The sequence below is a fragment of the Bos mutus genome, chromosome 4 (assembly GCF_027580195.1).
Source record: "Bos mutus isolate GX-2022 chromosome 4, NWIPB_WYAK_1.1, whole genome shotgun sequence".
Lineage (NCBI taxonomy): Eukaryota > Metazoa > Chordata > Mammalia > Artiodactyla > Bovidae > Bos > Bos mutus.
The window spans coordinates 61,987,191-62,013,262 of record NC_091620.1 but is presented as its reverse complement, the minus strand read 5'-3'; the positions used below and the strand labels follow the sequence as shown (position 1 = coordinate 62,013,262).

Below are 26,072 nucleotides of genomic sequence, written 5' to 3'. Positions count from 1 at the left end.
ACACTGGGGTACACGTGTCTCTTTCCCTTCTGGTTTCCTCAGTGTGTATGCCCAGCAGTGGGATTGCTGGATCATAAGGCAGTTCTATTTCCAGTTTTTTAAGGAATCTCCACACTGTTCTCCATAGTGGCTGTACTAGTTTGCATTCCCACCAACAGTGTAAGAGGGTTCCCTTTTCTCCACACCCTCTCCAGCATTTATTGCTTGTAGACTTTTGGATCGCAGCCATTCTGACTGGCATGAAATGGTACCTCATAGTGGTTTTGATTTGCATTTCTCTGATAATGAGTGATGTTGAGCATGTTTTCATGTGTTTGTTAGCCGTCTGTATGTCTTTGGAGAAATGTCTATTTAGATCTTTGACCCATTTTTTGATTGAGTCATTTATTTTTCTGGAATTGAGCTGCAGGAGTTGCTTATATATTTTTGAGATTAATTCTTTGTCAGTTGCTTCATTTGCTATTATTTTCTCCCATTCTGAAGGCTGTCTTTTCACCTTGCTAATAGTTTCCTTTGTTGTGCAGAAGCTTTTAAGTTTAATTAGGTCCCATTTGTTTATTTTTGCTTTTATTTCCAGTATTTTGGGAGGTGGGTCATAGAGGATCCTGCTGTGATTTATGTCTGAGAGTGTTTTGCGTATGTTCTCCTCTAGGAGTTTTATAGTTTCTAGTCTTACATTTAGATCTTTAATCCATTTTGAGTTTATTTTTGTGTATGGTGTTAGAAAGTGTTCTAGTTTGATTCTTTTACAAGTGGTTGACCAGATTTCCCAGCACCACTTGGTAAAGAGATTGTCTTTTCCCCATTGTTTATTCTTGCTGCCTTTGTCAAAGATAGATGTCCATAGGTGCGTGGATTTATCTCTGGGCTTTCTATTTTGTTCCATTGATCTATATTTCTGTCTTTGTGCCAGTACCATACTGTCTTGATGACTGTGGCTTTGTAGTAGAGCCTGAAGTCAGGCAGGTTGGTTCCTCCAGTTCCTTTCTTCTTTCTCAAGATTGCTTTGGCTATTCGAGGTTTTTTGTATTTCCATACAAATTGTGAAATTATTTGTTCTAGCTCTGTGAAAAATTCCGTTGGTAGCTTGATAGGGATTGCATTGAATCTATAGATTGCTTTGGGTAGTATACTCATTTTCATTATATTGATTCTTCCAATCCACAAATATGGTATATTTCTCCCTCTGTTGGTGTCCTCTTTGATTTCTTTCACCAGTGTTTTATAATTTTCTATGTATAGGTCTTTAGTTTCTACGTACAGAAACTACGTACAGAAAGTATTTTATTCTTTTTGTTGCAATGTGGATGGAATTGTTTCCATAATTTCTCTTTCTATTTTCTCATTATTAGTGTATATGAATGCAAGGGATTTCTGTGTGTTGATTTTATATCCTGCAACTTTACTATATTCATTGATTAGCTCTAGTAGTTTTCTGGTGCAGTCTTTAGGGTTTTCTATGTAGAGGATCATGTCATCTGCAAACAGTAAGAGTTTTACTTCTTCTTTTCCAATTTGGATTCCTTTTATTTCTTTTTCTGCTCTGATTGCTGTGGCCAAAACCACCAAAACTATGTTGAATAGTAGTGGGGAAAGTGAGCACTCTTGTCTTGTTCCTGACTTTAGGGGAAATGTTTTCAATTTTTCACCATTGAGGATAATGTTTGCTGTGGGTTTGTCATATATAGCTTTTATTATGTTGAGGTATATTCCTTCTATTCCTGCTTTCTGGAGAGTTTTTATCATAAATGGATGTTGAATTTTGTCAAAGGTTTTTTTCTGCATCTATTGAGATAATCATATGGCTTTTATTTTTCAATTTGTTAATGTGGTGTATTACATTGTGATTTGCAGATTTGAGGAATTCTTGCATCCCTGGGAAAAAGCCCACTCAGTCATGATGTATGATCTTTTTAATGTGTTGTTGGATTCTGATTGCTAGAATTTTATTAAGGATTTTTGCATCTATGTTCATGAGTGATATTGGCCTATAGTTTTATTTTTTTGTGGCATCTTTGTCCGGTTTTGGTATTAGGGTGATGGAGGACTCATAGAATGAGTTTGGAAGTTTACCTTCCTCTGCAATTTTCTGGAAGAGTTTGAGTAGGATAGATGTTAGCTCTTCTCTAAATTTTTGGTAGAATTCAGCTGTGAAGCCATCTGGACCTGGGCTTTTGTTTGCTGGAAGATTTCTGGTTACAGTTTCAATATCCTTGCTTGTGATCGGTCTGTTAAGATTTTCTATTTCTTCCTGGTCGAGTTTTGGAAAGTTGTACTTTTCTAAGAATTTGTCCATTTCTTCCACGTTGTCCATTTTATTGGCATATAATTGCTGATAGTAGTCTCTTATGATCCTTTGTATTTCTGTGTTGTCTGTTGTGATCTCTCTGTTTTCATTTCTAATTTTATTGATTTGATTTTTGTCCCTTTGTTTCTTGATGAGTCTGGCTAATGGTTTGTCAATTTTATTTATCCTCTCAAATAACCAGCTTTTGGCTTTGTTGATTTTTTTCTATGGTCTCTTTTGTTTCTTTTGCATTTATTTCTGCCCTAATTTTAAGATTTCTTTCCTTCTACTAACCCTGGGGTTCTTAATTTTTTCCTTTTCTAGTTGCTTTAGGTGTAGAGTTAGGTAATTTATTTGACTTTTTTCTTGTTTCTTGAGGTGTGCCTTTATTGCTATGAACCTTCCCCTTAGCAATGCTTTTACAGTGTCCCACAGGTTTTGGGTTGTGTTTTCATTTTCATTCATTTCTATGCATATTTTGATTTTTTTAAAATTTCTTCTGTGATTTATTGGTTATTCAGCAGCGTGTTGTTCAGGCTCCATATATTGGAATTTTTAATAGTTTTTCTCCTGTAATTGAGATCTAATCTTGCTGCATTGTGGTCAGAAAAGATGCTTGGAATCATTTCAATTTTTTTGAATTTACCAAGGCTAGATTTATGGCCCAGGATGTGATCTATCCTGGAGAAGGTTCTGTGTGTGCTTGAGAAAAAGGTGAAATTCATTGTTTTGGGGTGGAATATCCTATGCTGCTGCTGCTGCTGCTGCTAAGTCACTTCAGGCGTGTCCAACTCTGTGCAACCCCATAGACAGCAGCCCACCAGGCTCCCCTGTCCCTTGCCTGGGATTCTCCAGGCAAGAACTTTGGAGTTGGATGCCATTGCCTTCTCGATATCAATTAGGTCTAACTGGTCGATTGTATCATTTAAAGTTTGTATTTCCTTGTTAATTTTCTGTTTAGATGATCTATCCATAGGTGTGAGTGGGGTATTAAAGTCTCCCACTATTATTGTGTTATTATTAATTTCCCCTTTCATACTTGTTAGCATTTGTCTTACATATTGCGGTGCTCCTATGTTGGGTGCATATATATTTATAATTGTTATATTTTCTTCTTGGATTGATCCTTTGATCATTATGTAGTGACCATCTTTGTCTCTTTTCATAGCCTTTGTTTTAAAGTCTATTTTATCTGATATGAGTATTGCTACTCCTGTATTTATTTAATAATAATTTATTTATTATCTGATATGAATATTGCTCTATTTCCATGAAATATCTTTTTCCAGTCCTTCACTTTCCGTCTGTATGTGTTCCCTGTTTTGAGGTGGGTCTCTTGTAGACAACATATATAGGGGTCTTGTTTTTGTATCCATTCAGCCAGTCTTTGTCTTTTGGTTGTGGCATTCAACCCATTTACGTTTAAGGTAATTATTGATGAGTATGATCCTGTTGCCATTTACTTTATTGTTTTGGATTCAAGTATATACACCCTTTTTGTGTTTCCTGTCTAGAGAAGATCCTTTAGCATTTGTTGGAGAGCTGGTTTGGTGGTGCTGAATTCTCTGAGCTTTTGCTTGTCTGTAAAGTTTTGATTTTTCCTTCATATTTGAATGAGATCCTTGCTGTGTACAGTAATCTGGGCTGTAGGTTATTTTCTTTCATCACTTTAAGTATGTCCTGCCATTCCCTCCTGGCCTGAAGAGTTTCTATTGAAAGATCAGCTGTTATCCATATGGGAATCCCCTTGTGTTTTATTTGTTGTTTTGATGCTTTTAATATTTGTTCTTTGTGTTTGATCTTTGTTAATTTGATTAATATGTGTCTTGGGGTGTTTTGCCTTGAGTTTATCTTATTTGGGACTCTGGGTTTCTTGGACTTGGGTGATTATTTCCTTCCCCATTTTAGGGAAGTTTTCAACTATTATGTCCTCAAGTATTGGTCTTTCTTTTTGTTTTCCTCTGGGACTCCTATGATTTGAATGTTGGGGCATTTAACATTGTCCCAGAGGTCTCTGAGATTGTCCTCATTTCTTTTAATTCATTTTTCTTTTTTCCTCTCTGATTAATTTCTTTCTACCATTCTATCTTCTACCTCACTAATCCTGTCTTCTGCCTCCGTTATTCTACTATTTGTTGCCTCCAGAGTGTTTTTGATCCCATTTATTGCATTATTCATTATATATTGACTCTTTTTTATTTCTTCTAGGTCCTTGTTAAACCTTTCCTGGATCTTCTCAATCGTTGTCTCCAGGCTATTTATCTGTGATTCCATTTTGATTTGAAGATTTTGGATCATTTTCACTATCATTATTCAGAATTATTTATCAGGTAGATTCCCTATCTCTTCCTCTTTTGTTTGGTTTGATGGGCATTTATCCTGTTCCTTTACCTGTTGGGTATTCCTCTATCTCATCATCTTGTTTATATTCCTGTGTTTGAGGTACCCTTTCTGTATTCTGGCAGTTTGTGGAGTTCTTTTTATTGTGGAGTTTCCTTACTGTGGGTGGGGTTTTATGGGTGGCTTGTCAAGGTTTCCTGGTTAGGAAAGCTTGTGTCAGTGTTCTGGTGGGTGGAGCTGGGTTTCTTCTCTCTGGAGTGCAATGAAGTGTCCAGTAATGAGTTATGAGATGTCAGTGGGTTTGGAGTGACTTTGGGCAGCCTGTATATTGAAGCTAAGGGCTGTGTTCCTGTGTTGCTGGAGAATTTGCATGGTATGTCTTACCCTGGAACTTCTTGGCCCTTGGGTGGTGCTTGGTTTCAGTGTAGGTATGGAGGTGTTTGATGAGCTCCTGTCGATTAATGTTCCCTGGAGTCAGGAGTTCTCTGGTGTTCTCAGGATTTGGACTTAAGCCTCCTGCTTCTGGTTTTCAGTCTTATTCTTACAGTAGCCTCAAGACTTCTCCATCTGTTCAGCCCTGTTGATAAAACATCTAGGTTAAAGATGAAATGTTCTCCACAGTGAGAGACACCCAGAGAGGTTCACAGAGTTACATGGAGAAGAGAAGAGGGGGGAGGGAGATAGAGGTGACCAGGATGAGATGAGGTGGAATCAAAAGAGGAGAGAGCAAGCTAGCCAGTAATCACTTCCTTATGTGTGCTCTACAGTCTGGACTGCTCAGAGATGTTCATGGAGTTATACAGAGAAGAGAAGAGGAAGGAAGGAGACAGAGGTGGCCAGGAGGATAAAGGGGGGGATCAAAAGGAGAGAGACAGATCCAGCCAGTAATCATTTCCCTAAGTGTTCTCCACCATCCGGAACACACAAAGAGATTCACAGAGTTGGGTAGAGAAGAGAAGGGGGAGGGAGGAGATAGAGGCAACTGGGTGGAGAAAAAGGAGAGTCCAAAGAAGGAGAGAGCAGTCAAGCCAGTAATCTCACTCCCAAGTAAAAATGGGTACCGAAGATTGGGTTCTTAAAGGTAAAAAATTGATAACAAATACCAAAAAGCAAAAATTAAAAATCTAGAGGAGAGGTTGGATTCTCAAAAATACAATATTAAAGAAAAGAACAAAGTCACAAAAATTATAAAATATATATGTATATATGAAGTTTGGTTTTAAAAAATAGGGTCCTTTTTTTTGCAAAATAGGTTATAAAACTGAAAATTAAAAGAGTAATAGAGGACTAAAAAAATTAAAGAATGATAGTAAAAATAGTAAAAATATATCTAGGACTTTCTCTGGTTTGTTATGGGCAGTGTGGGGTCAGTTCATTTTCAGATAGTTCCTTGATCCAGCTTATATTTCTCAAGATCTATAGGCCTCTTCCTATGTCTGATCAGATCAGATCAGTCACTGAGTCGTGTCTGACCCTTTGTGACCCCATGAATCGCAGCACGCCAGGCCTCCCTGTCCATCACTAACTCCCAGAGTTCACTCAGACTCATGTCCATCGAGTCAGTGATGCCATCCAGCCATCTCATCCTCTGTTGTCCCCTTCTCCTCCTGCCCCCAATCCCTCCCACCATCAGAGTCTTTTCCAATGAGTCAACGCTTCGCATGAGGTGGCCAAAGTACTGGAGTTTCAGCCTTAGCATCATTCCTTCCAAAGAAATCCCAGGGCTGATCTCCTTTAGAATGGACTGGTTGGATCTCCTTGCAGTCCAAGGGACTCTCAAGAGTCTTCTCCAACACCACAGTTCAAAAGCATCAATTCTTCCACGCTCAGCCTTCTTCACAGTCCAACTCTCACATCCATACATGACCACAGGAAAAACCATAGCCTTGACTAGACGAACCTTTGTTGGCAAAATAATGTCTCTGCTTTTGAATATGCTATCTAGGTTGGTCATAACTTTCCTTCCAAGGAGTAAGCGTCTTTTAATTTCATGGCTGCAGTCACCATCTGCAGTGATTTTGGAGCCCAGAAAAATAAAGTCTGACACTGTTTCCGCTGTTTCTCCATCTATTTCCCATGAAGTGATGGGACTGGATGCCATGATCTTCGTTTTCTAAATGTTGAGCTTTAAGCCAACCTTTTCACTCTCCACTTTCACCTTCATCAAGAGGCTTTTGAGTTCCTCTTCACTTTCTGCCATAAGGGTGGTGTCATCTGCATATCTGAGGTTATTGATATTTCTCCTGGCAATCTTGATTCCAGCTTGTGTTTTTTCCAGTCCAGCGTTTCTCATGATGTACCCTGTATATAAGTTAAATAAACAAGGTGACAATATACAGCCTTGACGTACTCCTTTTTCTATTTAGAACCAGTCTGTTGTTCCATGTCCAGTTCTAACTGTTGCTTCCTGACCTGCATACAAATTTCTCAAGAGGCAGGTCAGGTGGTCTGGTATTCCCATCTCTTTCAGAATTTTCCACAGTTTATTGTGATCCACACAGTCAAAGGCTTTGGCATAGTCAATAAAGCAGAAATAGATGTTTTTCTGGAACTCTCTTGCTTTTTCCGTGATCCAGCGGATGTTGGCAATTTGATCTCTGGTTCTTCTGCCTATTCTAAAACCAGCTTGAACATCAGGAAGTTCACGGTTCACATATTGCTGAAGCCTGGCTTGGAGAATTTTGAGCTTTACTTTACTAGCGTGTGAGATGAGTGCAATTGTGCGGTAGGTTGAGCATTCTTTGGCATTATGTAGTTGGTACTAATTACAGGGTTTTAATCTATTATACCTGTCACTTCCAAGGTGGTTCCCTCTGTTTTAGCTTCTTCTGTTTGCTGGTCTGTTCAGTGTCTAATTTCTGCCCTGAAACAAGGGGGCGGTAGTGGACACTTTTTTAGGCTCACTTGTTCAGTCGTGCTGTGGGGAGGGAGGGACGCTGCAAACAAATAACCCTGGCGTGTGCTTGTAGTATCTCGGCCACACTGGGTTTGCCCCCGCTTTCCCTGTCTACACTGCTTAGGCTCTAGGTTGCTCTTCTGGGAACTGTCTGAGGCTGGCCCTGGGCTGCATTTACCTCCCAGGTCTAAGACGCTCAGGTTCAGGCACTCAGGTAGTCCTCAGAGGCGCAGAGTCGGTTGGGCCTGCGTTTTGTGCCCTTCCCAGGTCTGAGCAGCTCAGGTGACCAGGTGTTTGGCCAGTGCGGTCGCTGCAACTTATTGCCTCCCTCGTCCCTGCCGCTTGGTTTTCTGGGTGTACAACCGGCACACCTTCTCAGGAGGATGTTTACCGTCCAGAATCCCAAGAAGTGGGTTAGCAAAGAAGCCTGCTTGCAGTTTGATAGATAATACCTCTCTCGGGCCACGATTGCCCCCTTCAGGCTCTGGCTGCCCTTGCCTGCCTGTCACTGAAGGAGGAGAGGCTGGTCTGCAGCTGGCTCAGTCCTTTGTTCTGTGAGTGGGCCTGGCGGTGTTTTAGGTTAGGGCTTTTCGTGTCGTATCTATCCCACATTCTGGTTTGCTAGCCCAAGTTAGTTCCCTCAGATTGCCCTTGGGGCATTCAGGCCTGGTCCTTACTCTAAGCAATGCAGCCCGCACCGCCCTGCCCAGCCCCCACTTGCTAGTGGCGGGTGCAGGCTTCTGTGCTGCTTCTCCACTAGGAGAGTTACCACTGGGCTCCTAATCTGTGAGTTTTAATTATTTACTTATTTTTCCTCCCGATTATGTTGCCATCTGTGGTTCCAAGACTCGCCACAGACTTGGCAGTGAGAGTGTTCCCTGGTGTTTGGAAGTGAAAGTGAAGTTGCGCAGTCACGTCCGACTCTTTGCGACCCCATGGACTTGTAGTCTACCAGGCTCCTCAGTCCATTGGATTTTCCGGGCAAGAGTACTGGAGTGGGTTGCCTTCTCCTTCTCCCGCATTGTAGGAGACCCAGGTTTAATCCCTGGGTTGGGAACTTCTCTCTTTTTTTAAGACTCCCTTCCCGGGACAGAGCTCCGTCCCCACCTCTTTTGTCTCTCTTTTTGTCTTTCATATTTTTTCCTACCTCCTTTAGAAGACAATGGGCTAAAAAAAAAAAAAAAAGAAGACCATGGGCTGCTTTTCTGGGTGCCTGATGTCCTCTGCCAGCATTCAGAAGTTGTTTTGTGGAATTTACTCAGCGTTCAAATGTTCTTTTGATGAATTTGTGGGGGAGAAAGTGGTCACCCTGTCCTATTCCTCCACCATCTTAGGACCGCCTCCCCATGCTTTGTTTAATTATTGGTTCAAATGGCCTTTGGAAAAATGTGTTTTAGAGATGTATAGGGGCGTATATTTTGTACCAGAGTAATCATTCACTGTGTTATTTAAGCAAGTAAGTTACTTTAAATAAGCTCATAATGAGTTTTTAATTTATAGAGAAATGAATCAGTAGGGCAAAGAGAGGTGCAAAGTCTTAGAAGAATTTGCCTTGTATAATAATTGAAGAATCACTTGAGTAAAATCCCCACTGAACTAGCTTTTGTTGGACGAAAGAATGCAATTATATTAAAAATGAATACTTCAGTGTAATATGAAACCGATGCTGCCTGAATTATTATGTGCCAAATTAGGTTGCTATAAACAATAACAAAATGGGTGACTGTGCAAATGAAAGCACTGAGTTATTTAAACTTGCTGTAGCATGTTTAATGAGATGCAGTGAAAGCAGAAAATGTTTAATTTAGTAACGGGTGACCTGAATCAATCTGTCCTACAGAATGACAGGCTTTGGATTAATTTTCAGTTAAAACAAAATAACCGAATAACCACCCTTATTAATATATAATATAGACTATTGCACATTATTCTCTTTTAGTAAGAGAAATGGCATCTTTCAGGAGGAATTATAAGTTCTACATGAAACGCTGCTAACCAAATTAAGTCTTGTTTTTTTTCCTTAGAGAATCTGGCAATGCTTTGTGTTTCTGGTTGGATTATATTAAGACCATAATCTAATAAACCCCTTGAAGGAAAAACTTGTGGTATTTTTCTGGAATATAATTGTGTAAGTCTAGTCTATTTTTATTAATTATAGACAGTATAAGGTGATTAAATTAAAATGATAGACTCCTTTCATATTTAGACAGATCTGTGGAGTTGATGGTCTACTCAGGTATTTCTATGTTAAATACCTGAAATAGCTTCTTGCCCTATGTTTTCCTTCTTTTAGAGGCATCAGAATTCAGGAATTTTTAAAACTTCTTTCTCAGTGGGTGTGAATTCAGTGTACCATGATATGTTTGGGCAATACAGGGCAGAGAGTTAAATTCTTGAAGGGCTGCTTTGCATCACTTGAGGGACACTCAGTTTTATGAGTTTCCTGTGATATGGAAAAACACTTCATATTATTACTCAAATTAAAAAACTTTTCACTCTAGGCAGACTCTATAAACAATGGACATAAAGTGAGCATCTATGTGATAATGAGAAGCTGCAAGTATCTTTAAAAAATGAAACCGTTTATTTGTGAAAGTGAAATGTATTTTACTGTCTTAATCCTCCTTTAATGGGAGGTTTCCTTGATATATTTTACTCATTTGGAGTTGGTTTCCAAACTGAATTAGAAGAAATAACGTATAGTATCTTACACAATGAGCCAAAATGTGTCCCAAGGGTCATACTTGTAACCACTTTAGTGTTAGGCATTTTATGATATTTCTGAGCCTAAATTCCACACAATTGTGTAAGTATGGTATTTTTATATAATACTGAATATTAGAGTCAAACATTATTTTGCAAATTCAAAAATTATTACAGTTCACATGTGCAGCAGTTGGAGATGTGGGGCCTTAAATCTGTTTGGTTCAAAGGCAAAATGAAGTTTTACAAATGCTGTTTTATTACTCTGTAACTTTGGTAAATAACTGTTTTTGTATTTAAGAACTTAATTAGCATAATACTTTAAATCAAAAAGCAGAGTAGAAGCTATATTTTTTTATGAGCTTGCTAGAATATTATCTAAATCAAGTGACTAACTCTTTTGTTTAAAGTAAAAACAATCTTGTTTTTCCAAAGAAACAGCACAGTAGTGTTTAATCTCTGTGTGTAAATCACTGTGCTTTAGTTTCTTTTTGGAGAGAAAATTTTTCATGGTTTTATTCTTCTCAGTGATGAGGCTTTACACTGTTAGAACTATTGAATATCTCTAAAAATACAAGACAAAAAAAAAGGCAAAAGCTTTTCTTGTCTCCAGAAACATACCTTGGTAATTGTGGCTTTGAATAATAGAATGCAGATAAAGCTAGTATGTGGGAGTTATTTTCTAGTTAGAAACAGCATATAGATAACCTTTTCTTGAAAAGAATTTTAATGTTTAGTTAGAACGTTCGGTTCGAACAATGATTACTACAGGATGCTCTCTGTACTTTGATTGTCCTAGAAATGCTCATGTGAACCAGAGCCTGAGCTTTGAAATTAGTAGACCTCTTTTCAAATCCTTGCTTGTCTCTCTGTGGCTCCTTTATTTTTTAGATCCTGGACCTTAGGGCTTACCCTTCTTGAGGCTGATTTTTTTCTTCACTTGAAAATTTGTGTTCATAATTCATAACCCACAGAGTTTTATTAAGGCAAAGTGGCATATATGTGAACGTTTTTGTCAATTATATACTATGATATTATTATATATTATTAGACGGTACTCTATAAAGATATAATGAATCATTTTAAGTGGAGAATTTCTTTGTATAGTGATCTCCACCTTCCTTTCTCTCTCACCATTCCTTTGTTCCCCTAATATTATACTCTGAAATTTTCAAACACTGTGTTTAAAATTGTGGCTGTTAATATTGTACTTGTAATATGTTTGAGAAAACATTCTAACCTCATGGAAAATATGATATTTAATTTGTAGTTGAATTATCTTTTTTTTTAATTTTGATACTTGCAGTACTTTTGAAAGAGAAATTAGTCTCAGTATCCGCACCCATGTAGATCACTATGGGACAAAAGCTTTAAAAATGTATTGATAATAAGCTTTTAAGTTAAGTTTCTTCCATGTCTTTTCATGGCTTGAAGTACATTTCTTTTTGGTGCTGAAAAATATTCTATTGTCTGGATGGACCACAGTATACTTATTCATTCACCTACTGAAGGATGTCTTGGTTGATGCCAGGTTTTGGCAATTGTGAATAAAGTTCATGAGGCTTTTGTGTGTACAAAGGTTTTTATTACTTTGGGTGAATTCCAAGGTACTTGATTGCAACATTTGCAATCAACTATAATTATAAGCAAAACAAGCTTTGAATCCCAGTTTTAAGGGAAATATGAATTCCTAACGAAGAATCCCATTGTTCACATTAGTAGACCTATTTAGAAAAATCCAGTTACTATTATATTTTGGGTTTTTAAAAAGTGTGTGGAAATGGAAAAAAGATGTACTTGTGGTGGTGTTTATAATAGTAGGGGCTGTTAGAGTACAGGTGGAATTGCTTATAGATCTAGAAGTTTGATCAGTCCAGAATTACTTAATGTATTAGTTTGGAATATAGATTTAAAATGGGCTTCCCAGGTGGCACTAGTGGTAAAGAACCCAATCTGCCAGTGAAGGAGACTTAAGAGACGTGGGTTCATTCCCTGGTTTGGGAAGATCCCCTGGAGAAGAGCATGGCAACCCCCTCCAGTACTCTTGTCTGGAGAATCCCATGGACAGAGGAGCCTACCAGGCTCCACATCCATAGAATTGCAAAGAGTTGGACACGACTGAAGTGACATAGCACACAAGCACATAGATTAAAAATAGAAAGTGATTATATCTGAGTATGGGATCATTAAAATTTTTGGCATCGTATTACTCGAATTTCATTGGAGAGTTGTGTATAAGCTTGGTATGTGAAATCCGCATTGATAAGAACTGAAGGTTGTTTTCTAGAAACAAAATTTACAGACTAGATAAGCATTTGTAAGTAACTTGATCTTTTTTTTTTTTTGGTATATAAAATGTTAATACTTTGAGCTCGTCAATTATACTATAAACTAGTATTAGGTATGCTGGCAGTCCATTGGGAGGATTAAAATAGTACTGTGAGTACAGTACTAGGGAGTGAAATGTCCTATTTCAGAGGAGTTTTTCATCCATGAAATAGGATCCTGTGTTCATTTCTGTTTACCAGATCAGAGATTGATAGGTGAATTTAAAAAATGTTGCATATTGGCTACGGTCTGTATTTGTAAGCTTTCCTCTTTGCAGATTTGCATATATTCAAAGGCTTTTAAGATCATTCAGGAATACATAGGACCATCAACTTTGAGATGAGAAAATTCAAACCAAACTAAGGCAGATTTCTGCCCAAATGAGAACACAACAGGTTGCCTTACTTTTCTCTACCATTAATAGCCACCAAAGCAAATTTTTATCACTCAGAAATTTCTTCCAATGAAGCTATTTGGGGAAATATGTTAGCTCAAATCTGAGATAACTTGTTACCTGTACTCTGTGTCTTAATAAATTTCTTCTAAACAGTCTTGCAATCTGTGGAGTTAGATAATTTCTGAAAATATTTTTGTATGGTACTTTAACGTTTTGAGAAACATTTATTTAGTTGCCATTAAAAATTAATGTATTTTGCCTGTGAATCTTGATTTCTGGTTTTCTTTAAATAAATGTTAAGTCAGGGCATGCTGCACCTAAAACTCTGTCAGGTAGTGGTTTGGGAGGCTGAGTTATCATAGACCTTCTGAGTTCACTACGGGCCCCTTTGGGCCTGTTCACTTGCTTATATTGATATTACTTGCCTGGCTTTTTGAAAGCATTTGATTTTTGTGAGCTTTTAGATAAAGTTGGATGTAGCAGGTTTTGAGAGCTTTAATACAAATTGATACAGACTTTGTGATTCTTGGTAAATTTGACCCAGTTAGTTTGTATGATTTTGCTGAAACACAATCTTTAGATCACCCTGACAAAAGCTCTTGGAGGGATTCCATCCATATATCATTGATGTTGCTTGCCATGACCTTGGCCTTGCCTTTCTCTAAAGGGCTTTATTTTCTGGCAGTCCCCACAGCCAAACAGAATCACATCTGACTTCTTACCTCTGAGCCTTGCATGTTCTCCTGTCTGGAGCACTCTCCCACCCTCGTTTATCTGGCTTCACATTGTCCTTCTCCTCCATGGACAGCCTTCCTCATCTCCCTCTTAGCTTGCTCGCCATGCCTGGCTGAGGGCACTTTAAGATCCGGCAGCTACCATCTTTGTTTCCCTTTACATCAACTCTCTGCAGGTGAATATTCATTAAATAAATGATTCTGAAGTTTTTCTGGTGTCATTTATGTGTCATAATTCCCTCATATCTTTGAACTTTAGGTAGTTTATGTTTGGGGAAATGTTTCATTTAGTGAAGAAGTGACAGATCTCCCCCAACCATGCCCTACCACATACCCCCTTCTCCTCCCCTTAAGCCCCTTCCTTGCTTCCCGTAAATACTCTAGGCAAGACCTTTTATTGCAAAGAATTTTATTGGATTATAATGTCTTTTATCTTCCATATTCTCTTTCTTACCATATTTTCTACTTAAAGTTGAAATTATTTGTATAAATTAGAGGAAGCATAGGTGATAGTAGTAAAAGCTTTGCAAGGTTTTGATGCTTACCATATTTTTACTTTTAAAAAAACATTTTTATACAAATTCTAAATATTCATTCTTGTAAATAATGACATTGTCAATCTTGGAAACTAGTAACTTTTTAAACATATTTTCAGCAAGACTAAGATTTTAGAATAATGCTCAATAGAAAACACCATTTTCTAATGCTTAAGACTTAAAAAACATCATGAATCAGAAACAATATCAAAAGATATCTCTGAATAATTATCTGCATATTGTGCCAGTGTTACTAATCTTATATAGATACTTCATGGATTCTTAAAAATAGGATTTTAATTTAAATGCTTAAAATGTCCAATTTAGCGTTGGCTTCAAGCCTAATGCAACATTGGAGCCTCATATGATTCTTCAGAGGCTGGTCAGTCTTATTCTCTCCTGCCTTACATCCCAAATTATTCCCTACCCCCTTTCCCTTTTCCAATGGCAAGGTCCACTAACTTTTATCTTCTCAAATTGTGTGACAACCATTTAAAATACCCCTGTGACAACATTTAGGATGCTTGCTCATCAGTCATACTACTTCATATCTCTGTAATCTGTTTGTCAAATCTGAGTTTATCCTTGACTGAGAATTTTTTCACTGGCATATTTCTAATAGCCCATAAACACTCATAAACACGGTGCACACATGCACAGACCTGCACACTCTTTGACTTCATTTGCTTTGTTGGTTGATGATGCCTACCTGTTGCATGATATGTAATGATTCCTACCACCAGATGAATAAACCATTGCTTCAGTTGAACTCATTCCTGATAGAGAGAATCCTGTATGTGAGTGTGGAATAGAAAGGAAGATCATTCTTCATACTCTTGAATGACCTACTTTAAGAAGTGACGGTTTGTGAGATCCTGAGATAGGCTCTCCTCTCCTTTTGTTAAAGCAAATTCTGTTTCTCTTTTCTGTTCTTGTGACAGCTTTTTACAGATATGAGATGTTTTTTAGGAGAGAGTGTACTAGGTGGGCCTTTGGAACAGAGCTTGTTTTAGGGAACACAACTCACGAAGAAAGCAGTTGATAGAGTGGCATTATGTTTTTATATGGAAGATGGAAGTTCAATAGAAATAGTACTATCCTCTTAGATGGTTTTTTATCTTTAGAAGCAGGTTGTCAATTTTTAATAAGAAGCAGATGTATGGAGTTGAGTTTTTACTTCTCTAACATTGAAAGTTTTAATTCTGTAATAGATACAAGCTCCCTGTCATATAGAATTGTAGCCCAATACACTGAGGACTTTAAGAACTGTTGAAATAACTACTGAATGCAAGAATATCAACCTTGACAGCTTGGAAATTTGCTAGTGCAGAGTACACTCCTGACAGGGTGCTTCAGTTATGTTACAGGTTTTAATTCTGTAAGAGGTTTAGATTGAGGATTACTAGTGATGGTGAACACTTACAGCATGTTAAGTATTTCGTAATTCAGCATATTAATAAATATATATTTCATAATAAAAGAATAAATATTTCTAGAATGATTGAATGGCAAGTAAACAATGTGACGTCGTTTAAAAAATGCTGTTTTTCTGAAGCAAACTGCTATGTACTTGAGGTAAAAAGAATATGGCAGGTTTTTTGGGTTTTTTTTTTGGTAACACTCTTTTTCACTTTTAGACACTTGAGTCACAAGGAAAAGTGCACAAAAAGAGATTTGTTATAGGACAAAAAATATCATATGGTCTTCTTTTTCTTCCCTAGTAAAATACACCTTACTAAATTTAACAAAATAAGAAATGATTATAGAAAACAGGATGATGGGTTGTTTCTAAATAATTGAGTCATTGTGGAAGATAACAGTATGTCAGAGTCCAAACTTAATTAGCTGAGGAACATGCACATTATTTCTGTTTGCTTTTTGGAGAAATTCTAACCTATCTCTGTTCTTAACTGCTCGTATTTGCTATTCTTCTATCTAGTAGTCATGGTCTAGCTGTGCTCTTGTCTTTGGTTGAGCTGAAAGAACATTTAGAGTGGTCATCTGACATGTCTGGCAATTTGGTGATGCAGGAGGCCTTCAGAAGGAAGAGCAATTAAAAAAAAATGAAAAGCCCCCAGCTAGCTTATTTGCATGACACGAGTGACTCACTCAGTGATACACAAAGAACACGGGTGGTTTAGGTTAATGAATTGTTCTTTGAGTCCTGTTAGATTTTTTCCCACTGCTTCAGTAACTGCTTTCCCCACTGGTCCTTTATCTGGGTCCCCGGATTGTGAAATATTGTCATCATGCATTTCTCTTTTGTTTTCTTTTATGCTCCAGAGTTGGAACTGTGAAAGGCAGCTTCATTTATTGTTTAGTTGAATCAGAATGACTGCAGTTCCACAAACAAATTGGACTTCAGTTAGGGGTGCTTTGTCATAAATAATCTTGGAAGAGATTGGATTCTTTCTTTGCTGATATATTTTAGCCATGTGTTAAAATCAGCATCCCAAAGAGATTGATTTATTGCTAGTCTGAGTGATAGCTGAGCAGCACATGCCCGTCCTCATCCTGCTCTCTTTTGCTGTCTCTTTCCCTAAAGTATATTCAGCAATAATTTATGGTAAGGGAAACAAATATTCTATTTTCTCAATTATCCTTTTTAATTTAGCCTTCACTTCAAAACAAAATAGTTCTACAATGCACAACCCTCTCAGTAAACACTTCTTCATTATCTGGAAAGAAATCTGTTTCACAGATTGATTAAGGGCATTTTTCATAGTAGAGTCAGGGGGATCATATTTTCCAAATAGAATGTTAGGACATTTTAAAATTTCACAAATTTGTTTTCCCTGCAGGCTTCAAATACCTAAACAATAATTGTGAATACCTATTTTCATTGACTGTAAAATTTTTTTTTGTCCATTTATTTTGTTTCAAGTTATTTGATGCTAGAAATCATCTGGAGACATAGAAAATCTAGTGGTTTCCTCCTTGGTGGAAAAGATGTATATATACGTATATATGTATGTGTATGCATAAACATATTTATATGTGTGTGTATAAATGTAATTTGTACTTTTGTATGAAGATATTAAAAGTGAAAAACAGTATTCATTTGACTAGACATTGGTCCTTAACTATAAATGCCATAATAAGTAACACTTTGCTTTTTTGATTCATAAATGCTGTGGTCAGTTATACTCTGTCAGTAACAATCATTTCTTGTAAGTCAGATAATGGCATTAATTGGCATTAATATTTTTAATTGTTTTATTCATGCTTGATGCTTTACATGTGTTATTTAACTTGAAGCAAATATCATCTCCTTTCTTTCAGATGAGAAATTTAACATTTAGAACTGTTAAATGACTTACCCTCAAATCACACAGCTAGTAAGTTGTAGACACAGAATTTACATCTGTGTTTGTCTAGCTCCAAAGCTTGCATATTTCATCTTTGCATTCAACTTACTGTCTTCTGTAGAGATAAAGTTTTGATGAAGCTGATCGTATTTTCTATTTGATACATGATACAAAACAATGATGAGTGTGTTTAAGGTGATCTTTTTTTTTTTTTTGCAAAGATTTACTTATACATTGGAATTATTTTCCACAAGTGAGGCATACCCATGGTAACTTAGAGTATATTTACAGATATTTCAGATGAATATACTCTTATTGGTCATATTTAAAAGCGTATATCATTATCTTAGAAAATAAGATGCAAATATTAAATGTCTGTATAATTCAAACATAAAAACATAAGGTATTGTTATATTAAGGGGTTTCGAGCAAGAGTGTGTGGATAAAACTGTAGGATTGACTTGCCCCAGATGTGCTCAGGGATTAGTTTTACCACGTGTGTTTTCGGTGCTTGATGGTTTACATTTTAAAAGCATTAAGTATTTATAAGACCTAAGGTCTGAGTAGGTCTTATATCTAATACATAGTTCACTGTGGCAGAGATTTAGGAGTGGGGATTGGGGTAGGTGATGATGTTTAATTTTTCTGACATCAGACTAACATGCTTGAAAGAGAAATTTAGCAAAGCTAATTGGAGTGACTACCAATACTATAAATTAGGTCCATAGCTTAGACCTATGAGTACTAGCCTTTATAACAGACTTGACAGCAACATAAATCTGTTAAAAAAAAAAAAAAATGGAACTATTCCTGACATGAAATAATGGGATTGTCATATAGACGACACATTGTGCAGTTTTTCCTTTTAATTACTGTTTGAGAACAAAATCAGGTTTTGCAGCTGGTCCTTCTTCATTTCCATTTGCCTTGACTAAATCTCACACCTAGGAGTTTGAAGCATGACAGACAACAGGTGTGAATCTGTACTAATAATTGGCTGTAGTTCCTGTCCTTCCTTTAAAAATTGGCTATGTTGTAAACATCTGTAATACTAATCAAGACAGCCTTTTCCCCTATGTGTTTAATGTTTTCCAAACCATGGTTAGATGCTACGTCTGAATCAAATCACAAACTCAAGTCAGGTTATTAAATTACTCTTGCTAGGAGAATAGATTTTAAAGGAATGATGAGTTTCAGTCAGTTAAGTGCAGCTGGCAAGCAGCCATTCATTATGGCATAGTGTGACATTGATTTTTGACTAGAAGAAAAGGAAACAGCAGTAACTCTGTATTCTTAAGGAAACATTCTATATTATCGATGTACTTTGTTTCCTTAAAAGCCACTACCAAAGCTTTATTCAAATTGAATTTTGATTGTACTAATAAGGAAACCTATTCATTGTTGAAGTCAAAACATTCATTATTATGAAAATAAGATGCTAATCCCAGACTATTACCTTAGCAACTATTTCTATCCCTCTTCCTTAAGGACACAAGATACAGCGTGCTTTATTATAGACAAGAGCTTTTTTTTTTTTTTTTTTAGCAAAAATTACAAAATACTCATAATTACCTTTAGTAGGAACACGTGGGCTGACTCATTGTGCAGATTAAATAGACTATTGAAACAAAATCAGATGATTTGGCTCATTTTTTTTCTCCTACATTTTCTCCAGTGATTACTGCTCTCATCTACTTGCCAAATTGATGGGACTTGGCAGTAAAAAATAAGCAGTTGAAAATGTGGGAGATTAAGTTTTCTGAATTTCAGAGAGGGTCATCAGAGGGAAAGAGTACGAAAAGAGTTGGTCTTCCTGGGTTGACAAGATGCATCATAAGTTGTCTGTTCTCAGTTACAGTCACCTAGACCTAATTTTAGAAACCTCACCTTAAGAGAGAGTTATTTTTATTTTCCAGATTTTGATAAATATGGTGGATTCCACAAAGAAGTTGTTTGTAATTCTTGCATGACTTGTCTTTGTCTTGTCATTAAATGTCAGAACCTTAGATTCAAATTGTATTAAAAGTATGTGAAAATTAATGGCGGAAAGTGGTACAGTGTCTCATTTGCATAAATTAGGTCATGTGGAAAGTAGGGTCTAGGATACTGAATGTTGGCTTTGAGATCTGATCATACTGAAAGCTATTCACAATAAAGTCTATTTGCGTAAGGCAAATAAGTGAGGGAGGTGGTTTCAGGACAGCAGGTAGTATTTACTCACAGCTGTAGCTTGAATAGCAAACTGGTTATAGAATAGTGTTGATTGTAATGGAGATTTGAGCCAGTCATTGTCGTTCCAATTGGCAGAGACCTGGAATGAGTCCAGATTTTCATATGAGAAAGATGTTCTAAGGCGGAGGCACTGGAAGGGCCGCTGCTACTTTGGGCTTAGTGACAAGGCTGATTCATCTTCTTCAGCTCGATCGGGAGGGGGTGCATCCTGATCTTCTCTACTCCTCCTCCACTCTAATAATGGAAGCTACAACAACTGCAGTTACAGCAAGTACTTTGCACACATTCCAACTTAATTTTCAGAATAATTCTGAAAGATAGTTGTTGCTCTTATTTTTACAGTTGTGAAAATTAAGATTCAGAGAATATACGGAACTTAATCACGGTCATTCAGCTCATATGTGGCACGATTTGCACTCACACTAGGTCCATCTGATCGCAAGCCCTTGATTTTTTGACGCACCATACACTATTACAAATTACCAAAAAGAAAATTTTTTTTTCCTCCATAACATGTCTATATTGATTCAACTCTCTGTTTAGCTTTTATCATTTTCTCACAGAAATATTTTACCTTTTAAGAGATCCTTATCAGTCAAACCCTTCTTTTAGGTTATATGGGGTGGGGGCTGAAAAGACAGGCAACTGCTAGAATTCTGTGTCTAGACTGACCCTGGACTCAGTGCTGCCCTGTCTTATCTGTCTCTGCAAAAAAGAATGTGATACCTTCATGCCTCTCCAATCTCCCTGGCTTTTATATTAATTATTGAGTGTTTGCTATATATAAGACTGATATGTAGTATTAATAAATCATGAAAGAAGAAGAAAAAGAAAGGAAGGAAAAAAGAAATTTGTTGGTTTGGGGGGAAAAAAAAACCAAACTGCTGTATTTAAAATTGCTTCCTCAGGTGGCTCAGTGGTAAAATACCTGCCTGCCAAGCAGGAGACACACGTTTGATGATCCCTGGGTCAGGAATATCCCCTGGAGAAGAAAATGGCATTTCACTCCAATATTCTTGCCTGGGAAATTCCATGGGCAGTGGAGTCTGATGGGCTACAGTCCATGGTGTCACGACTTAGCAAGTGAACAACAATATTTAAAATGGATAATCAACAAAGACCTACTAATAGCACAAGGAACTCTGTTCAGTGTTATGTGGCAGCCTGGATGGCAGAAGAGTTCAGAGGAGAATGCATACATGTATCTGTATGGCTAAGTCCCTTTGCTCTCCACCTGAGACTATAACAATATTGTTAATTGGCTATATTTCAATATAAAATAAAAAGTTTAAAATTATGTTTAAAAATTCATTGGTTTTTGGAAATTGAGCATTTCAGAGAAATGCTGGGGTTACCTGAGAACCTGCCTTTCCAGTCTGTTTCTGCTATGCTGGTATTACTTTCCCCTGAGCTGAGGTCTCCCCAGGTGACAGCTCCTGAGTTCATATATAGCTAAGTGATTTTTCTCTTCTTTTTTTAAAGCCCCCCAAATGAGCCAGTATGGTGAATTAACTAGGAAAGAATGTATGCATTTCTGTGAGATTTGTAAGTTATTTTTATTGGTGTTTGTGAATCCTTCAATTTGAAGATACTTTGTTCCTGACATTCTAAATTCTTTCCGGGTCCACAGAAACAAATATGCTGGCAAAAATTCTATATCCTAACTTTTCTCTAAATTTTGTAAGAATATTGAAGTGTTGTATATAAATTCACTTTTTTTCTGTCTACACTTAAAACTGTGAGAACAGTTGTAGGAATATTAGGCATTTATTCGTTCATTTCACATTTATTATTTATTTTGTATCGTGTGTGATATTAAATTTTCAGGAGTGAGGAAATGATTTTGTTTAGTCGAGGATTTTATTTTTTTTAGTTTTTCTCCCTGTTTTCCATTTTGAATTGTTTTAAAATTCAAATTGACTTCCTAGAGGGCACTCTGAAATCTGGCAGTATTCCCTATTGAAAAATCACCATGCTTGACAGTTGTATCCTATGATACTGAGTGAGAAATTCTCAGAGAAGTATCTCACTTATTTTCAAAGTGTCTCCACTTAAATAACTTTTAAATGAACATTGTAATGCATATTTATTTGTGGTTCTCTGACTTTATTTTACTCATCTACTCAGTCATCTTTGATTCATTTGTTTTCACTTAATAAATATTTACTAAGCCCCTAAAATATGTGTTGCTCTTGAAACATAAAATTGACGTGAATATTTCCCTTATGACTCTTATATTGTGTTAGGGAAGCCAGATTAAACAAAGAAGCACAGTAAGTGACAGTTTTTACATGCATGCATGTTCAGTCATGTCCAACTCTTTGTGACCCGTGGACTGCAGCCAGTGAGGCTCCTCTGTCCATGGGATTGTCCAGGCAAGAATACTGGAGTAGGCTGACATTTCCTACTCCGGGAAAGATGACAACTGGCGTGAAGAAAAGAACAGTTCACGACGAGAGAGGCAGCAAGCAGGGAGGGCTTGCTTAATATTCCCCTACATGGGGAATATTAAGAAAACTGAGCAGAGACCTGATGGATGCTTAAGAGTTATTTAGCTTCATAGAGATTTAGAAGAAAGCCTATGTAAATTCAGTTAGCCGCCTGTATTCACAGATTTTTATATCTGGAGATAAGGAAGGACTACTGTACTGTCATTTTATATACAGGTACTGGACTTGAGATTTGCAGATTTTATTAACCATGAAGATTCTAGAAGCAATCTGCAGCTGATACTGTGGAGCACTGTATCCTAAGGTATGTATGGGTGTGAGAGTTGGACTATAAAGAAAGCTGAGCGCCAAAGGATTGATGCTTTGAAACTGTGGTGTTGGAGAAGACTCTTGAGAGTCCCTTGGACTGCAAGGAGATCCAACCAGTCCATCCTAAAGGAGATCAGTCCTGGGCGTTCATTGGAAAGACTGATGTTGAAGCTGAAACTCCAATACTTTGGCCACTTCATGGGAAGAGCTGACTCATTGGAAAAGACCCTGATGCTGGGAGGGATTGGGGGCAGGAGGAGAAGGGGACGACAGAGGATGAGATGGTTGGATAGCATCACTGACTCAATGGACATCGGTTTGAGTAAATTCTGGGAGTTGGTGATGGACAGGGAGGCCTGGCATGCTGCAGTCCATGGAGTTGCAAAGAGTCGAACATGACTGAGTAACTGAACTGAACTAAACTGTACCCTAAGGAGGAAAAGAACTGGACTTTTTGGAAGAACCAAAGACCTACGTGACAGTTAAGAGTAAAGGTTAAATTTACAAAATATAAGCTTTGCCATTTGATTTTCATCTGTAAGTATGAAGTTTACTAAGCTTTTATGCAGAAAAGCTTAAAAAAGCTTGGGCTTCCCAGAAGGTGCTAGTGTAGGTTTGCCATTTCAGGTTAGTCATAAGAGACCCCAGTCGGATCCCTGGATCTGTAAGTTCCTCTGGAGGAGGCATGGCAACCCACTCCAGTATTCTTATCTGGAGAATCCTATGGACAGAGGAGCCTGCTGGGCTACAGTCCATGGGGTTGCAAGAGTCAGACATGACTGAGCGACTAACACTTTCACTTTTAAACATCAGAATAATTTACCTTAACCATTTGAAAAATGGAGACAGGTTAGTATTAGGTTAGTTATCAGTTTTTAAATACTTGGAAAGATAGACCAAGTACTTTTATTGTTGTAAGAGTTGTGAACAATTTTTGGTTTTGTTTTATAAGTATTTTTGCTTTTTTTGTGTATGTATACACATACACTGCTTATTTAGCTGCTTTTCTTTTAAAAAGATATTTCTTATATTATTTACTAAAGTGTTTAGGAAGATATTAAAATTTTTATTTACCTACCATATTATCGTCATAAAGGCAGGGTGGAGATAATTTCCACTTTTGATTTATTGAGTTATCATATTGCAAACGAAGAAGGCGATGGCACCCCACTCCAGTACTCTTGCCTGGAAAATCCTATGGATGGAGGAGCCTGGTGGGCTGCAGTCCATGGGGTTGCGAAGAGTTGGATACGACTGAGCGACTTTACTTTTACTTTTCACTCTCATGCATTGGAGAAGGAAATGGCAACCATTCCAGTGTTCTTGCCTGGAGAATCCCAGGGACCGGGGAGCCTGATGGGCTGCCGTCTATGGGGTCGCACAGAGTCGGACACGACTGAAGCGACTTAGCAGCATCAGAAGTAGCATATTGCAAAATGAAAACCCAAAGTCTTCTTCCAAATTACTGTTTTAAACTGCTAAAGTAAAACAAAAGAACAAAAGACACATTAACCTCTGCCTTTGTAGGTGTGCGTAAATGTGATTCTTTCAGGGATAGTGTGATCCTTGAACAGAGTAAACTAAATATTTTAATCAAAGAGCTTCTGGAAGTGAGTGTATATTGTAACTTGTTTATTGTGTTTTGTATGTCATTACCCCAAATTATTAACTGCCTTTTTGTGATATTTATTATTATTATAAAAGATTCCAGTTGCATTCATTTGTTAAACTAACTCCTCTTAAGTTCTGCTTTGTGGTCCCAAGTGTGGTCTTGAGAATGAATGTTTTTGTCCCTCAAGGTTACTTGAAATTCTTTGTTGCTTGGGTTTAAATTTTTAAATTTAAATATATTCAGTATTTTGTTTATTCCTTCCAAGGACTTCTCTTGTGGCTCAGCTGGTAAAGAATCCATCTGAAATGCTGAATTGCGGGAGATCTGGTTCAACCCCTGGGTTGGGAACATCCCCTGGAGAAGGGAATAGCTACCCACTCCAGTATTCTGGCCTGGAGAATTCCATAAACTGTACGGTCCATGGGTTCGCAAAGAGTCGGACACGACTGAGCAACTTTCACTTTCACTTTATTCCTTCCAAACTCCAGTATATTACTAGGTGACTAATCTGATAAACTGGTGAAGGAGAATACATTTGCTAATTAATGTTTAATGTCTTGTATCTTAATTAACACTGCTTTAAAACCAAAGGAATAACAAATGCAATAGAGTATTATTATGAATTGAACTTAAGATCTCTAGAATATATACATATTTCATAACTTTTTCTTAATTCTTATTTCTTAAGTACTGTTTTACGCTAGACATATTATCGTAAAAATGGCATTTTTGCCACTCTGCTATTCTATCTAATTGCTATGCCAGATTTCTTATCTGAACTCCAGGCTTCATTTAATTATCTGTCTGACATCTCCACTTGTCTATCTCAAGGGCACCTCAGACTCAGCATGCTCTAGACTGAACCAGCTTCTCTGCCAGTGTTTACTTAGTGAAGAACAGCCACAACACATCCAGTTGTATAAGAGCCATGTCTCAAACTTATCCTTGAAACCTTTTGCTACCTCATTCCTCATGTTGCTTCTACCACAGAGTCCTATTGGTCTTATGTTCATCCACTGCCGTCCATTTCCTGTGACAGCATCTGAGTCCTGGAAGACTACAAGCGTTGATTAACCAGGGTCTCTGCATCTACTCAGCTTCATATAACCTTCTGCCCCACTTCATCCAAAGTGATCTTTTGAAAATTCAATTTTACTCCCATGTGAATAGCCCTCATTATCTTCATTGATTTTAAGATGGAGACCGTAGTTATTAATGTTGCCTAAATGTCCCCACAAGGTCTGTTACCTGCCTCCTCTCCACCCTTGCCTCCCATTTTCACGTACCATTTTAAATAAAATAATGCATGCAAAACCCCTGTATTCTGTAAAACAAGCAAACAAAAGAAAAAGAAAACAAATAAACTGAACAAATATGAATCTGCGCTCCAAATGAAAAATCACTACATCTCCCTGTGGGTGCCTCTTCACTATCTTTATTATCATTATGTCTGCCTGCTGAGATGTAGACACTATTCTGAAGGTTCTCTTTTTATATACTTTTGCTTAAAAAAAAAATAGTATGATCAGAGTGAGAGATTGATTTTCCTTAGAGATTTCCCTTACCAGAGTACACTAAAACTGTCTTGTTACTGGGTCTGCTTGTATGACCACTGAAGGTGTCCTCAAGAGTTGGTTCCTATGTAACCTGGGGTAAAAGTCTTTTTTTCAGGTTCCTCTGCTTACTTGACTGTTGATATTCCATTTTCATTGTTTATTTTTGCTCCTTGGTGACCTCTTCTTTTTTCCTTCTCCCAATCCCTGCCCATGATAGGGATTCTGTGCATTTTGTTGCTTTTGTCAGATCTCACCTGCTTTCTGTTGAGGTCCAGCCATTCTTTACTCTCAACCCAAGCATTTCTTTAAATAAAGCCTTCTTTGTCCCCTATCTTCAGTTACCCCAAGCCCAGGTTCGTGTAATTTGTTACAGATATTGCTAGC

At 37.3% G+C, this 26,072-nt stretch overlaps 1 protein-coding gene across 3 annotated transcripts in view; it reads left to right on the top strand.

Moving 5' to 3' along the window:
- The window catches only part of IMMP2L (inner mitochondrial membrane peptidase subunit 2), a 949,675-nt gene that overhangs the window by 311,961 nt on the left and 611,642 nt on the right, over positions 1 to 26,072 (top strand). The window contains exon 5 of one of the 3 annotated variants that reach the window (XM_070369550.1): positions 22,428 to 22,455. The exons of the other annotated variants lie outside the window; for them this stretch is intronic. Coding sequence (XP_070225651.1) covers positions 22,428 to 22,440 — 13 coding nt within the window. The 3' untranslated portion in view covers positions 22,441 to 22,455. Of the gene's footprint in view, positions 1 to 22,427; positions 22,456 to 26,072 lie in introns of those variants that run through there. 3 annotated transcript variants of the gene reach the window in all.